General features: G+C 34.7%; 1 protein-coding gene across 1 annotated transcript in view; it reads left to right on the plus strand.

The window, feature by feature from the left end:
- The window catches only part of LOC148956630 (uncharacterized), a 92,420-nt gene that overhangs the window by 36,614 nt on the left and 39,944 nt on the right, over positions 1–15,862 (plus strand). Inside the window, exon 4 of the mRNA XM_089095994.1 lies at positions 15–130. Coding sequence (XP_088952120.1) covers positions 15–130 — 116 coding nt within the window. The remainder of the gene's footprint in view (positions 1–14; positions 131–15,862) is intronic.

Here is a 15,862-nt window from a genome sequence, read left to right on the forward strand (position 1 = left end):
CTTTCGTTTTTTAGGCTTTTGCTACACTACGGAGCAAATGTTAAAGCTAAAGATAGTATAGGGAATACCCCTCTTCATTTAGCCGTTTGTACAGCCAAAGTACCTGTGGTCACAGAGCTTGTCAAGGCAGGTAAAATAAATGTTCTATATTTATTCAAAAGTCTTGAGCATTCATTTTGTACCCCATCGTTGATTTTCTAAGGAAGGCTGAAAAGTAGTCTCGGCTTTTGTTTGCTAGAGTAACCTGGTTAAAGATAGGCCTAACTATATTCTTGCTAGCATTTTTTAAGCTGGCCAAATAAAGATTCTACATTTATTTAAACGTCTTGGGTACCAATTTGGGATCTCATATATAGCTTTCTGGGGAAGGGCCCGAAATAATCCCGACTTATGTTATTTTTGCTACTGATTTTTAGCTGATGTAATAAAGATTCTACATTTGTTCAAAAGTCTTGTGTACCAATTTTTAGCCCCATCTAAAATTTCTAAAAAGGGTCTAAAATTGTTAGACTTCTGTTTTCCACAGCCAGCTGATTAAAGATAATTACCTTTAAAAAAGCTTTCCACCAAAGAAGTTTTTCAAAGAAAAATAAAGAGCGACATTAGATCTATTACAAGGAGAAAGAACGGCAAATAGTAATTCAAGTTTGAAAACAAACATAAGTTACTATCAATAAATAAGTAAAACCATAAAAAACGGAAATTTCAGTGAATAATCAAGTTAAACTTAAAACGAACAGAAACTACAGCAAGAAAGAGTAGGGTTAATGCTCCCTACGCCTTGTGAAGACCAGAACGTCGTTTGCGCTTTACTGAAAACAATTCCTTATTTTGAGCTGTGAGTTTTTGTTTGTCATAAGATCAACAACAACAACTACAAAAGAAAGAAAACTCTAAAGATTACCAAGATTATTGGAAAGATCTAATGAAATACAGATTTACAGTTTAATATGTATTGACATTCATTCCCGAGAGTCTCAGCAATTTTGTATCTATTAATGTTATAAAAGAGAAAATGTATTTTGTTTTTAATAACGTGCGAGTGACGCTCTGATCTTTACAAGGCATAAGCGGGTGCTAGCCCCACTCAAACTTGCTGAAGTGTCTTTTCGTTTTAAATCCAACTGTGATTTATGTTTGTTTTACAGTTGAATAACTATTTGGCTTTATTTCTGCTTGTTTTGGATTTAGTTACTCAATAGCTTTCAGGAATTCATCTGACAGCCGTTGGGCTTTTTGGACCTCCATTTGAACAACAGAGGACTTGGCTGCCTTCAAGACGTTAAGATGGAATTTTTAACCTGCTCCCTCGGAATGAGGTAGGGACTCGAGGCATTCAAATTTCCACAACGTATTTTTCTCTGATTCCGCAATCTTTCAGGTTCCGGAGATTGAAACAAGAAATTCGAACTCCTGACTCGCATTTCTTGATACGGAAGCGGGAGACAGAGAAACTAATTTTCCTGTCGTTTATATCAACTTTGTCAATTTACCTAACTTAAGTAGTTTGTCAACTTGCCTAAAACGACACCACTTTTGATGCCTTTGAGCCCTGATACCATTTTCACTTCATTTTGCTCAAAGTGTGGAACATATTCAAAAGAATTCTCAACTCAATCGTTGACCACTATTCAGACATTTTGGCAGAAAATGTCCCATAGTTCAGAGCCTTCTTCTTTTGTACAGTTTCATCTTTTCTTCTTTTGTGCAAGGTCTTTACTCTTCTGCAAAACTTCTTTTTTTTAATTTTATATAAATTAATTCCTTTTCGTTTTTACTTGACACGATTTTTTATTTTATAATAAATTGAATATTTTTAAAACTTTTTTTTTCGGTTTAGCTGCTTAATAATCTAGATTTCGGCTTGTTATTTACGTGTTTGAGAAAATTTTGCAACAAATTTTGACAATAGCTGCAATAGAGAATTTTGGATAGATGAGTATATGGAGTATTATTCAAATAAATGAATTGAAAATCTGCATAATCTTTCGACTTCTGTTGGATTGAAGCCATTCTTACCACTATCATGTTACAACCCTGAATATAGAAATATGTAAATCAACCATTCCCCTCAACATGCATTAATAGTTTCAACTTGATTCCCTTTGATGTTCTCGAGATATCGCAGATAAGCACTTTCGACAACCTTGAATGCACATAGTGTCTTTTGATTTGGTTCAACATCCCCCTTAACAGCCCTGAAAGTTTCAACTTAATACCGTAAGCCGTTCTGTAGTTGTTGCTGACGCGCCCTTTTGAAAACCAGTGTGCACAAAGTGTGTTTTGATTTGGGTCAACATCGCAACATTCCCTGAAAGTTGTACTTTAATAGCCTTAGTAAAATCAATAGTAGTAGCAGTACTGTTAGTGGTAATATTATAATGCGTATTGCGCCTTTTCTTTGGTTCAACATTCCCCTTAATAATCCCAGAAAGTTTCTACTTTATGCTAAAAGCCATTCCTGATATATTAACGATACGCCTGTTTGGCGTATCACTAATATCCGGCATGTAAAATGTGTGTTTGTTTTGGTTCAATATCCCCTTCAACATTCCCTGAAAGTTCTGCCTAAGTACCCTTAGCCTTAGTTCTAATAGTAGAAGTGATAGAAATAGTGGTATTAGTTGTAATATCAATAGAACTGGACGTCCCAGGGACTTCTTGCTGTCCGATTCTAAGCCGGCTTAAGCACTTCGTATAATCTTGAGAGGATGTATTAGCAGGACCGTCACGTATGGGGGGGGGGAGGGGGGCACCCCCTCCCAATATTTTTGGTCACTCCGTAAAAAAAAGTCGGTAAAATATTTTGTTCGGTTCAATAAAGACCACGAAAATACTGACAAGTCATCTACAAAAATTTCTAACTTGGTCGGTAAACGCAGCAGTTCTTACCGACTCCTGCCGTGATTTTACAGATGATACCATGCAATTTTCCAATTTGTTAAATAAACAGTATCAAAATAGTGACATGATATGTACCGATATCTAAATCTTGGTTTGTAAATTCAGCGGTTTTACCGACTCGTGCAGTGATTTTACGTATGTCGGTAAAAATGACGAGCCAGTCTGTAAAATCTCTTGCCCCCCCCCCAAAAAAAAACATTTTGGCTAGTAACGCTCCGGTGTATTAGTCCCTGTCCTGCACATGTTTTGAGATTATTGCTTTTCTTGAGGCCATGATAATTTCAATGAATTATATATCAAATTGAAATAATCTAAAAATTGCTACTTGGAACGTTACCACGTTAAAAAAACAACTATCCTATTGACATTTTAACGGAAGAGTTCAGGCCTTTTGAACTGGACTTATTAAGGCTTTCGGAAACTCGTTTCAAAGGGGCAGGAAACATGAAGTTAGGTGATATGGATTTTATTTACTGAGGCAGGAAGGATGGGATGTATAACCAGGAAGTAGGGCTCGTGATGAATAGGGAAGCTGCTTAGGCTGGTCATGCTTAGTCTTCCTTAGGTTGGGAAGGTGTTAATAATAGAATGCTAGTAGCTAGTTGCTTATTTTGCGACGAAAAAGTGCAAGGTATCACGCCCCTTTGACATTATGCATGCACATAGTGCGTTTTGATTTAGTTCAACACCCCCCCCCTCAGCATTCCCTTTAAACTTTCACCTTAATACTTCTAACATTATTAGTAGTAGTCATAGTAGCAGAAGTACTAGCAGTAGTAGTACGCAGAAAGTGCCTTTTGCTTAGATCTCTCTCAACATACCCTGAAAGTTTCAACTTAATACCCTTAGACTTAGTAGTACTAGTCGTCGTAATAATAGTAGTAGCAGTAGTAGTGGTAATAGTAGTATGCACATAGTGCCTTTTGGTCAGTTCAATATTCTCCTGTGCACACCTTGAAAGTTTCAACTTAATAAACTAATCTGTGTCTTGGGATATTTCTGATGCGCCCTTTTGACAACCTGAATGCACGTAGTGTGTTTTGATTTAGTTTAAAATCCCCCTCAGCGTTCCTAAAAAGTTTCACCTTAATGCTCTTAGCCTCTGTACTAGTAGTAGTCCTAGTAGTTGTAGTCGTAGCAGGGTGCACATAGTACCTTTTGTTTAGTTCAACATACCCCTCACTATCCCCTGAAAAAATCAACTTAATACCCTGAGTCGTTCCTGAGATATTGCACGTACGCCCTTTTGTCAACCTGCATGCACTGAGTGAGTTTTGATTTAGTTAAACCTTCCTTGAAAGTTTCACCTTAATACCTTTAGACTTAGTTATAGTAAAAGTAGTAGCCTTGTCAGTAGTACTATTAGTAGCAGTAGTATGTACATGTTGCTTTTCGCTAGTTCAACTTTCCCCTCGACATGCCCTGAAAGTTTCAACTTAATACTCTAGGCTGCTCCTGAGATATTGCCGATACGCCTTTTTGACAACGTGCATGGGCATATTATGTTTTGATTTAGTTTAACGTTCCCTGGCGGTTTCACCTCAATGCCATTTGGCTTGTTTTGTAGTAGTAGTAATAGTAGAAGTAGTAGTATGTACATAATACCTTTGGCTTATGTCACCATCCTGATATTGCTGATGCACCCTTTTGCAACCTGTATTTGCATAGCATGTTTTGGTTTTCTTCAACATCCCCTAGACATTCTCTGAAAGTTTTACTCGAATACCCTTAGCCTCTGTAGTAGTATTCGTAATAGTAGTAGGATTTGTAATAGCAGTATGTGTATTGTGCCTTTATGGTCAGTTCAACATCCCCCTGAGGATGCCTTGAAAGTTTCAACTTAATACTCTAATCCGTTCCTGAGATATTGCTGATATGTTCTTTTGACAACCTGCATGCACAAAGTGTGTTCTGATTTAGTTCAACAACCCCTCAACATTCCCCGAAAGCTTCACCTTAATACCCCTAGCCTTTTTGTAGACCCAGGACCAAACAGGCCTCATTTCCCAATGATAAATGCTTTATGTAAACAATGGTCAAACTGCAAAACTTATATCCCTTTCCCTAAGGCTGGTGGGGGATAAAATGGATAAAATTTCTGGATAAAATGGCCATCTCAAAATTTTGATAGACATCTTTGGGGAAAGGGCAGCAAAAAGAGGCGTGGAAGGGGGGCTGGTTATCCTCCATTCACTTTTGACTTGTAAAAGGACACTAGAACTCTCAGTTTCTAATTTAATAAGCCCTCTATGAAGCTTTGAAGTAGCTTGGTGAAAAAATATGAGTAAATAATACATAGAGCCCACTTTGCTCTTTACTTAGGCAGCACTATTGCGCTGTCTACGATTATATTTTTCTAGGATTTTTAAAAACGACAAAATTTCTATTATTTTCATCCCATGTAGTTAGTTGAGTTGGAAGAGGCCATGTCTCCATTGTTGGAATGAAAGACAAAAAGCTATGCATTTTTTTAAATTTCTCACTTGCTCACATTTGTTTTTAGGGAGGTTAAAAAGTTATTACCTGTAGTTATTTTTTAGACTTAGCAAATTGTAACAGGTAATTCGATAGGTGCTTACCTATCCCCCCCCCCCCCCAAAAAAACAACAGAGATACGAGTCTTTTATATCTGCCTGACTATATAAGATTCAAAAAAAAAAAATATATGCTTTATAGCAAACTTACGTAACGAACTTCTATATTCATATATTTTTAATACGTATATTAGGGGGCTCACCTACTAGTCAATACCTCGCTCTTTAAGCTAAAGTTCAAATTTTGTTCCAATTCTTTAAAAATGACCCCTTAATCACAAAGGCCGTTATTTAGAATAAATAGCTCTGATTAAAGTACTAAAAAATATCTGGCTTAAAGAGCGAGGTACTGACTAGGGGGTGAACCCAATCATACACGTAATATTTTCTGTTCGTTTTAAGTTTTGATGTTACTTCTTATTTTCAGTTGGAAAACTTGCTCTTTTTTATATTTAATTTCTGATCTTTTTTTTAAATAATGCTGGGAAACCCGGCGCCCCCTTCATAGCAATGTTCCTTCCCCCATGAAAACTTCCTTCATTGAAAGATCCTCCCACACAACCCCCAACCCATCCACCCCCCTACTACCAGAAAAAATCCCCCCTGAAAACGTTTGTATACTTCCTAATAACCAATGCTATATGTTAACATTGGGCAAAGTTCATAACTTTCATCCCTTCCCCCGGGGACTTCGGGGAATTAAGCTATCTTAATGGACATATTTATCATATTTTCAACCATGCTGAACATAAGCTATCTCAAAATTTTGATCAGGTGACTTTGGGAAAAACATGAGCATGGGAGGAGGCCTAGTTGCCCTCCATTTTTTTGGCTACTTAAAAAGGGCACTAGAACTTTTAATTTTCGATCCAATGAGTCCTCCCACGATATTCTAGGACCACTGGGTCAATACGTACGTTCACCACTGGGAAAAAAAATAAACACATCCGTGATCTTTCTTCTGGCAAAAAATGCAAAATTCCACATTTTTGTAGATAGGAGCTTGAAACCTCTACAGTAGGGTTCTCTTGATCTGGATCTGGTCAGACTATCATCCAGTTCAAAACATTATTCGTGAAGGTAATCACTACCTGAACAATTCTTATATCGATGTCAAAATGGCCTTGAGAAAGCAAGAAACGGCCAAGAACAGAATCAGCCAAATTTTCTCAGTCACGTAACTTTTGATGGGTAGGATTAAACTTGATGAAATATATATATTTGAAATTAGCATTGAAATCTTATTCTTTTGGTGTATCTATTGGTATAAAAAACCCGTTTTCTAGAGTTTCGGTTACCATTGAGCCGGGTCGCTCCTTACTTACAGTTCGTTACCACGAACTGTTTGATAGTTAGCTACTTGATTGTCTTAGGCTCGTCTCTTAGTCTTTCAAAGAAAAAAGCCGTAGGCTTTTTCCTGTTTGTAATCATATAGCATAAGACAAACCTCAGTTGCAACTGATGTCATTACACAAAAGCTCGATTTAGTGCATTATTTGAGACAGAAATTCGCCATTGAACAACTCTCTACGATTTTCCAGTGCCAAGCCATCTGTGGAAGAAAAAGGAAAAAAAAGATGCCGTTTAGGCAGAATGCTGTGATTATTTATGGGTTTTTATTTTAGTAGGTATAGGCAAGAGTTCAATCTTTATTATAAATCCAACGGCTATGACGTCATTGATCAATATTGAACATAAAAAATTAATTTTTTCGAAAACAATTGAGTTTTTTTTTTTTAAATTAATTACAAATGGCAATAGATCTAGAGATTTCCTTTAAAAAGAGCCATTGAACAACTCTCTACGATATTCCCGTGCCAAGCTATCTGTGGAAAAGGAAGAAGAAGAAAGAAAAAAAGATGCCGTTTAGGCAGAAAGCTGTAGTAGCTGCCACTTTTCTTGATTTTCAAGCCAATATATTTCCCTTGCTGTTCAAGTCAAATGGCGGAAAGTTTTCTATACAGGGGTTTCAGACATGGCGGTTCTAAAACAAAACTTTGGAAAAGAACAATATAGCTTTTGAAAAGACCGAAGTTCTCAATAGAGCTCTTAAAGAACTTAAAAGTCAGGGGAAATTTACAAATTACAACCTCGTATATTCGATGTTGATCCCTTACTTATTCGATTACTTATTCATCCTTTATTCGATGTTGATCCCTTACTACAGGCGGATTTGAACCCGCCAACCTCCAATCATGAGGCACACTTTCCTCCATTGGTCTGTAGTAATGTATTCATTGATTTGATTTTTCTACAAATCTGTGTATATACGTAAAAATAAATTTTGATAAACGTATATTAATGGCAATCTTTGGCACTTTTCAATTGAATCGTTTTAAATTAGAGTATAGATATTCTGGGTTGCAGCGATAGCTAGCAACCTAGTAAGAGATCCTGGTTGCAGCGGTAGCTAGCAACCTAGTAAGAGACGATCACGTCCAATGTTAAGAAATATAAAAACCCCTAACTCCTAAAAAAAGTCAGATCAAAACAAAAAGTACACCATTAGAACCACCTTGTCCGAAAACCCTATAAAGAAAACTTACCGCCTTTTGGCTTGAATAACAAAGAAAATATATTGGCTGGAAAATCAAGAAAATTGACTTTAACCTCATTATTCTCCACAAACAGGATATTTTTTTTGTTTCCGCTTTTTCTTCCTCCTCAGCTAGCTGGGCACTGGAAAATCATAGAGAGCTGTATAAAAGCTCATTTTAAATGTTACATAAAGGACCGATGTAGCTCATCATAAATGGTGTTTGTCAATTAATAACCGGGTTGCAGTGGTAGCTAGCAACCTATCCGGGTTGCAGCGGTAGCTAGCAACCTAGTAAGAAATTATCACGTCCAATGTTAAGAAATATAAAAACCCATAGCTCCTAAAAAAAGAGTCAGATCAAAACAAAAAGTACACCATTAGAACCGCCTTGTCCGAAACCCCCGTATAGGAAACTTTCTGTCTCTTGGCTTGAACAGCAAGGGAAATATATTGGCTTGAAAATCAAGAAAAGTGGCAGCTAATAGAGCATTCTGCCTAAACGACATCTTTTTTTCTTTTTTTTTCTTTTCCACACATAGCTTGGCACTGGAATATCGTAGAGAGTTGTTCAGTGGCTCATTTTGAAGAAGATCCTAACAAAGGAGATCCTAACAAAGGAGTCAGATCAAAACGAAAAGTACACCATTAGAACCGCCTTGTCCGAAACCCCTGTATAGGGAACTTTCAGTCCCTTGGCTTGAACAGCAAGGGAAATATATTGGCTTGGAAATCAAGAAAAGTGGCAGCTACTACAACATTCTGCCTAAACGGGATATTTTTTTCTTTTTTCTTCTTTTCCACAGATAGCTTGGCACTGGAACATCGTAGAGGGTTGTTCAATAGCTCATTTTAAAGGAAATGAATTGGGTTAAAAATCTATAGTAACTAAATAAATTATTTTAAAACAGGATAAATTTTTCTACCAAAAACTGCATTTTCGATGTCTTTTCACACTGCAGTCTTTCAAACATAATCGTATACCAGTTACATAAAGGACCGATATATTTCATCATAAATGGTATTTGTCAATTAGGTTTTTTATATAATCCGGGTTGCAGTGGTAGCTAGCAACCTAGTAAGAGACGATCACTTCCAATGTTAAGAAATAAGGTTGCAGCGGTAGCTAGCAACCTAGTAAGAGACGATCACGTCCAATGTTAAGAAATATAGAAATCCGTAACTCCTAAAAAAAGAGTCAGATCAAAACAAAAAGCACACAATTAGAACCACCTTGTCCGAAACTACTATAAAGGAAACTTACCGCCCTTTGGCTTGAATAACAAAGAAAATCTATTGGCTTGATTCGGGTTGTAGCGGTAGCTAGCAACCTCCGGGTTGCAGCGGTAGCTAGCAACCTCCGGTTTGCAGCGGTAGCTAGCAACCTCCGGGTTGCAGCGGTAGCTAGCAACCTCCGGGTTGCAGCGGTAGCTAGCAACCTCCGGGTTGCAGCGGTAGCTAGCAACCTAGTAAGAGACGATCACGTCCAATGTTAAGAAATATAAAAACCCATAGCTCCTAAAAAAGGAGTCAGATCAAAACAAAAAGTACACCATTAGAACCGCCTTGTCCGAAACCCCTGTATAGTAAAATTTCTGTCCCTTGGCTTGAACAGCAAGGGAAATATATTGGCTTGAAAATCAAGAAAATTGACTTTAACCACGTTATTCTCCACAAACGGCTTATTTTTTCTTTCTCTTTTTTTCTTGTTTTCCAGAGATAGCTTGGCACTGGAACATCGTAGAAAGTTGTTCAATAGCTCATTTAAAAGGAAATTAATTGCGCCTTTTCTTTGGTTCAACATTCCCCTTAATAATCCCAGAAAGTAGTAGAGAGGGGGGTACCAGCCCTGATTACACTGCGTGCTGCCATCTACAATTTAGTGTAACGCTCTACGAACATAATTTATGGCTTTGTCACTGAGAATGAAAAAACAGGATTTTTCTCACTTGAAAAAAAGGATTTTTCTCACTTTTATGGATGTTTCTTGGACGGTTATGAGTGTTAGTCAATTTATTTGTTGTTTTTCAGGAATGTCAACAGCAATTTATGTCTGTTTTTATGGTTTTTGTCAGTGAGAATGAAAAAACAGGATTTTTATCACTTTGATGGATGTTTCTTGTACGGTTATGTGTGTTGGTCAATTTATTTGTTGTTTTTCATGGATGTAAACAGCAATTTATGTCTGTTTATATGGTTTTTGTCACTGAGAATGAAAAAACAGGATTTTTCTCCCTTTGATGTATTTTCAAGGAGAATTGTCTCCGGGCGAAGTTTACTAATATCTGGTGTTCATCCAGGAGAATTGTTTCCGGGCAAAATTTATTAATATCTTTGGTGTTCGTCCAGGAGAATTGTTTCCGGGCGAAGTTTATTAATGTCTTTGGTGTTCGTCCAGGAGAATTGTTTCCGGGCGAAGTTTATTAATGTCTGACGGATGATGTAAAGGTTGATTTATTTGTTGGTGTTCGTCCAGGAGAATTGTTTCCGGGCGAAGTTTATTAATGTCTGACGGATGATGTCAAGGTTGATTGATTTGTTGGTGTTCATCCAGGAGAATTGTTTCCGGGCGAAGTTTATTAATGTCTGACGGATGATGTCAAGGTTGATTGATTTGTTGGTGTTCATCCAGGAGAATTATCTCCGGGCAAATGTTTTGATCTTAGAGATGAAGAGATTAACGCGGGAAAGGGTTTCTTAGGAATTTCAAATGTGACTGCGCAGGGATGTCAAAACAAAAGGAACACGCAGAAATTACGTTTAGAGATTATTTGGGCAAAACCGTTTTGAGACATTTTAGAAGATTATTTGGGCGAAACCGTTTTGAGACATTTTAAAAGATGATTTAAGCGAAACCGTTTGAGGCATTTTAGAAGATGATTTTAGAAGATGATTTAGAAGAGGATTTGAGGGTGAAACTCTATGGTCGTTATAATACACAAGTTCTATTTGAACAGTGTTGTGAGGTCCTCTACCCCAGCCCCAAAGGGCTCCGACCCCCCTACCCCAACCCCGAAGGAAGCCCCCGGCCCCCAAAGGTCCCCCGGGCGCCCAAAGGACCACCCGGTCCCCCCACGGGCCCCCGGGGCCCCCCAAGCCCGCCCCGTGGCCCCCAAAGAGCCCCCTCCCCATTTTTTAAATACTTTTTTTGTGCACTTGGGACACAGAAGGGCCCCCACATTTCAAAAGGCTTTATTATATCTTTTCAGAACAAGTTCCTTTCTTAATGTCATTCCTAAACCCATTTTACAAGTTGAAGTACCCATCCTTTTCACCCACAACTTTACTTTACATAGAAGATAGAAATTCTTCATAGAAGATAGAAAAAGTTATACATTGATTGTGAATATTCGACATGAAGATAAGGAGCTCCACTTTAATTCTGAGTTTTCTCGAAGAAGTGCAAAATGTTCAAGTTCTCTTCAAAATTTTCATAAAGAAGAGAAAAAAGTTAGCTCAATTCTGAATTTTAACAATGAAAATGGAAAAAACCATCAACTTCAGTTTTTAGTTTCGCAAAGACGTAAAATAATTAAAGTTGAGTTTTAAATTTTTCAGTAGAAGATAGGAAAAGTTATACTATGATTGTGATTATTTTCCAGTGAAGATAAAAAGTTTCACTTTATTTCTAGTTTTCTTAAATTCACTTACGAATTTTCGCAAAGAGATGAAAAATTTAAAGTTCTGTTCCAAATTGTTCATAGAAGATAGAAAAAGTTATACATTGATCGTGAATATTCGACATGAAGATAAGGAGCTCCACTTTAATTCTGAGTTTTCTTGAAGAAGTGCAAAATGTTCAAGTTCTCTTCTGAATTTTCTTAAAAAAGAGATAAAAGTTAGCTCAATTCTGAATTTTACCAATGAAAATGAAAAAAGCTTCCACTTCAGTTCTTAATTTCTCAAAGACATAAAAAATTTAAAGTTCAGTTCTAAATTTTTCCGTAGAAAATAGGAAAAGTTATACTATGATTGTGATTATTTTCCAGGGAAGATAAAAAGTTTCACTTTAATTCTAAATTTTCTTAAATACAGTTCCGATTTTTCTCAAAGAGATGAAAAAATTTAAAGTTCTGTTCCAAGTTTTTCATAAAAGATAGAAAAAGTTATACATTGATCGTGAATATTAACCATGAAGATAAAAATTTCCACTTTAATTCTAAATTTTCACAATGAAGTGCAAAATGTTCAAGTTCTCTTCTAATTTTTCCAAGAAAATAAAAAGGTTCCTTTTCAGTTCTGTTTTTCTTCTCAAAGAGATGAAAAATTTAAAGTTCTGTTCTAATTTTAAATTAAATTTTAGCTCCTTTGTCTTATGAATTTAACCCTCAAATTTTTAAATTAGAAAATGAGTGACTCGTTCTATTATTAAAGACAATCGTTCAAACTCGTTCATCTAACCTCCAAAACAATAGAAAAAGTAATACCATACTTGTGAATATTTTCACGGAAGATAAAAAGTTCTAGTTCAATTTTAAATTTTCTCAACGAAGTGAAGAAAAGTTCAAGTTCTCTTCTGAATTTTCTCTATGAAAAAGAAATAAGTTATTGATCATTTCGATTTTACCAAATAATATAAAAATTTTCCACTTCAGTTCAGATCTGTCTCAAAGGGATGAAAATTTCAAATTCTCTTCTGAATTTTACCAAAGAACAAACTTCAATTATAATTTCTCCAGAGAAAACAAAAATCTTAAACTTCAGTTTTAAGTTCCCCAAAGACATAAAGAAATTTAAAATTATATTCTTAATTTTTCCGTAGTAGATAGAAAAAGCTATACCATAGTTCTGAATATTTTCCTAGAAGATAAAAAGTTCTAGTTCAATTTTTAATTTTCTCAATGAAGTGAAGAAAAGTTCAAGTTCTGTTCTGAATTTTCTCAATGAAAAAAAAATTAGTTATTGATCAATTCTATTTTTCCAAATAATATAAAAATTTTCCACTTCAGTTCAGATCTCTCTTCTAATTTTTCCAAGAAAATAAAAAGGTTCCACTTCAGTTCTGGTTTTTTTCTCAAAGAGATGAAAAATTTAAAGTTCTGTTCTAATTTTAAATTAAATTTTAGCTCCTTTGTCTTATGGATTTACCCCTCAAATTTTTAAATTAGAAAATGAGTGAATCGTTCTATTATTAAAGACAATCGTTCAAACTCGTTCATCTAACCTTCAAAACAATAGGTTAGGTTAGGTATAAATAAATATTAATAAATATATAGAAACATTTCTACATGTTTAAGTTAGGTTAGGTTAACTTATCATGAGCTCTCATGATAAGTTAACCTAACCTTTTCCGGCGAGTATGGTTAGGTTAGGTTAGGCTAGATTAAGTTAGGTTAAGTTAGGTTAGCCTACGTACGCTTCACTTAGGTTAGGTTAGGTGAGAGACAGGTAAAAAGTTAGGTGTATGATTAGGTTAGATTAAGTTAGGTTAGATTAAGTTAGGTTAGGCTAGGTTAGCCTACGTACGCGCGCGTACGTAGACTAACTTAACCTAACCTAACTTAATCTAACCTAACCTAATCATACACCTAAGTTTTTTCCTGTCTCTCACCTAACCTAACCTAAGTGAAGCGTACGTAGGCTAACCTAACTTAACCTAACCTAATCTAACCTAACTTAATCTAGCCTAACCTAACCATACTCGCCGGAAAAGGTTAGGTTAACTTATCATGAGAGCTCATGATAAGTTAACCTAACCTAACTTAAACATGTAGAAATGTTTCTATATATTTATTAATATTTATTTATACCTAACCTAACCTATTGTTTTGAAGGTTAGATGAACGAGTTTGAACGATTGTCTTTAATAATAGAACGAATCACTCATTTTATAATTTAAAAATTTGAGGGGTAAATCCATAAGACAAAGGAGCTAAAATTTAATTTAAAATTAGAACAGAACTTTAAATTTTTCATCTCTTTGAGAAAAATACCAGAACTGAAGTGGAACCTTTTTATTTTCTTGGAAAAATTAGAAGAGAGATCTGAACTGAAGTGGAAAATTTTTATATTATTTGGAAAAATAGAATTGATCAATAGCTAATTTCTTTTTCATTGAGAAAATTCAGAATAAAACTTGAACTTTTCTTCACTTCGTCGAGAAAATTAAACATTTAACTATAATTTTTTATTTTCAAGGAAAATATCAGAACTGTGTCATAGCTTTTTCTATGTACCATAGTAAGTATTATAGTAGATCTTAAACTTTCTGTGCCCTTAAGGAGATTAAAACTGAAGTTTAGATTTGTGTTTTCTCTGGACAATTTAGAATAGGATTTTGTCCTTTGGAAAAATCCCGAAGAAAATTTGAAATATTCTATCTTCTATGAAAAATTTGGAACAGTTTTAAAAAAATTTTCAACTCTTTGAAACAGATCTGAACTGAAGCTAAATACTTTTATATTATTTGGAAAAATAGAGATAATCAATAACTTATTTCTTTTTCATAGAGAAAATTCAGAAGAGAACTTGAACTTTTCTTCACTTTGTTGAGAAAATTTAAAACTGAACTAGAACTTTTTATCTTCCGTGAAAATATTCACAAGTATGGTATTACTTTTTCTATCTTCCACCGAAAAATTTAGAATTGAACTTTAAATTTCTTTTTGTCTTTGTGAAATAGAGAACTGAAGTGGAAGATTTTTGTTTTCTCTGGAGAAATTAGAATTGAATTGTGTTCTTTGGTAAAATTAAGAAGAGAACTTGAACTTTTTTATCTTCTGTGAAAAATTTGGAACAGTATTTTAAATTTTTCATCTCTTCGAGACAGATCTGAACTAAAGTGGAAAATTTTTATATTATTTGGAAAAATAGAAACGATCAATAACTAATTTCTTTTTCAATGAGAAAATTCAAGATAGAACTTGAAATTTCTTTTACTTTGCTGATAAAGCAGGAATCTTAACAAAAAAGTTGTATCTTCTGGAAAAATATTTATCACTATGATACAGCTTTTTCTTATTTCCATATAAAAATCTCAAGTAAAAATTTAAAGTTCCGTACTTCTTTAATAAACCTGGAAACCAAGGTGGGAAATTTTTATTTTCTCTGGATAAATTAGAATTGAAGTTTGTTCTTTGGTAAAATTCAGAAGAGAACTTGAACATTTCTTTTTCATTGAGTAAATTCAGAATAGAACTTGAACTATTTTAAATTTTTTCATCCCTTTGAGAAAAATCTGAACCGAAGTGGAAAATTTTTATATTATTTGGAAAAATAGAATTGATTAATAACTAATTTCTTTTTCATTGAGAAAATTCAGAAGAGAACTTGAACTTTTCTTCACTTCGTTGAGAAAATTTAAAATTGAAATAGAACTATTTATCTTCCGAGAAAATATTCACAACTATGATATATATTTATCTATCTACTAAGGAAAAATTTATAATTTGTAAAATTGGTTTAAGAAGGATATTAAGAAAAGAACTTGTTCTGAAAAGATATAATAAAACCTTTTGAAAAGTATTGCTTGATCTTGGGTTGTACAAAAAAGTCGTAAAGTAAAGTTGTGGTGAAAAATATAACTACTTCAACTTGTAAAATTGGTTTATGAAGGACATTAAGAAATAAACTTGTTCTGAAAAGATGTAATAAAGCCTTTTGGAAAGTATTGCTTGATGTTTGGGTGTGCAAAAAAGTCGTAAAGTAAAGTTGTGGGGAAAAAGATAAGTACTTCAACTTGTAAAATGGGTTTAGGAAGAAAATTACGTAAAGAACTTGTTCTGAAAAAATATAATAAAGCCTTTTGAAAAGTATTGCTTGATGTTGGGGTATTCGAAAAGCCTTATAGTAAAGTTGTGGGGGAAAAGATGAGTACTTCAATTTGTAAAATTGGTTTAGAAAGGGCATTACGTAAAGAACTTGTTCTGAAAAGATATAATAAAGCCTC

Source organism: Artemia sp. Qi Xiang Cuo, chromosome 1 (assembly GCF_049724085.1).
Source record: "Artemia sp. Qi Xiang Cuo chromosome 1, ASM4972408v1, whole genome shotgun sequence".
Lineage (NCBI taxonomy): Eukaryota > Metazoa > Arthropoda > Branchiopoda > Anostraca > Artemiidae > Artemia > Artemia sp. Qi Xiang Cuo.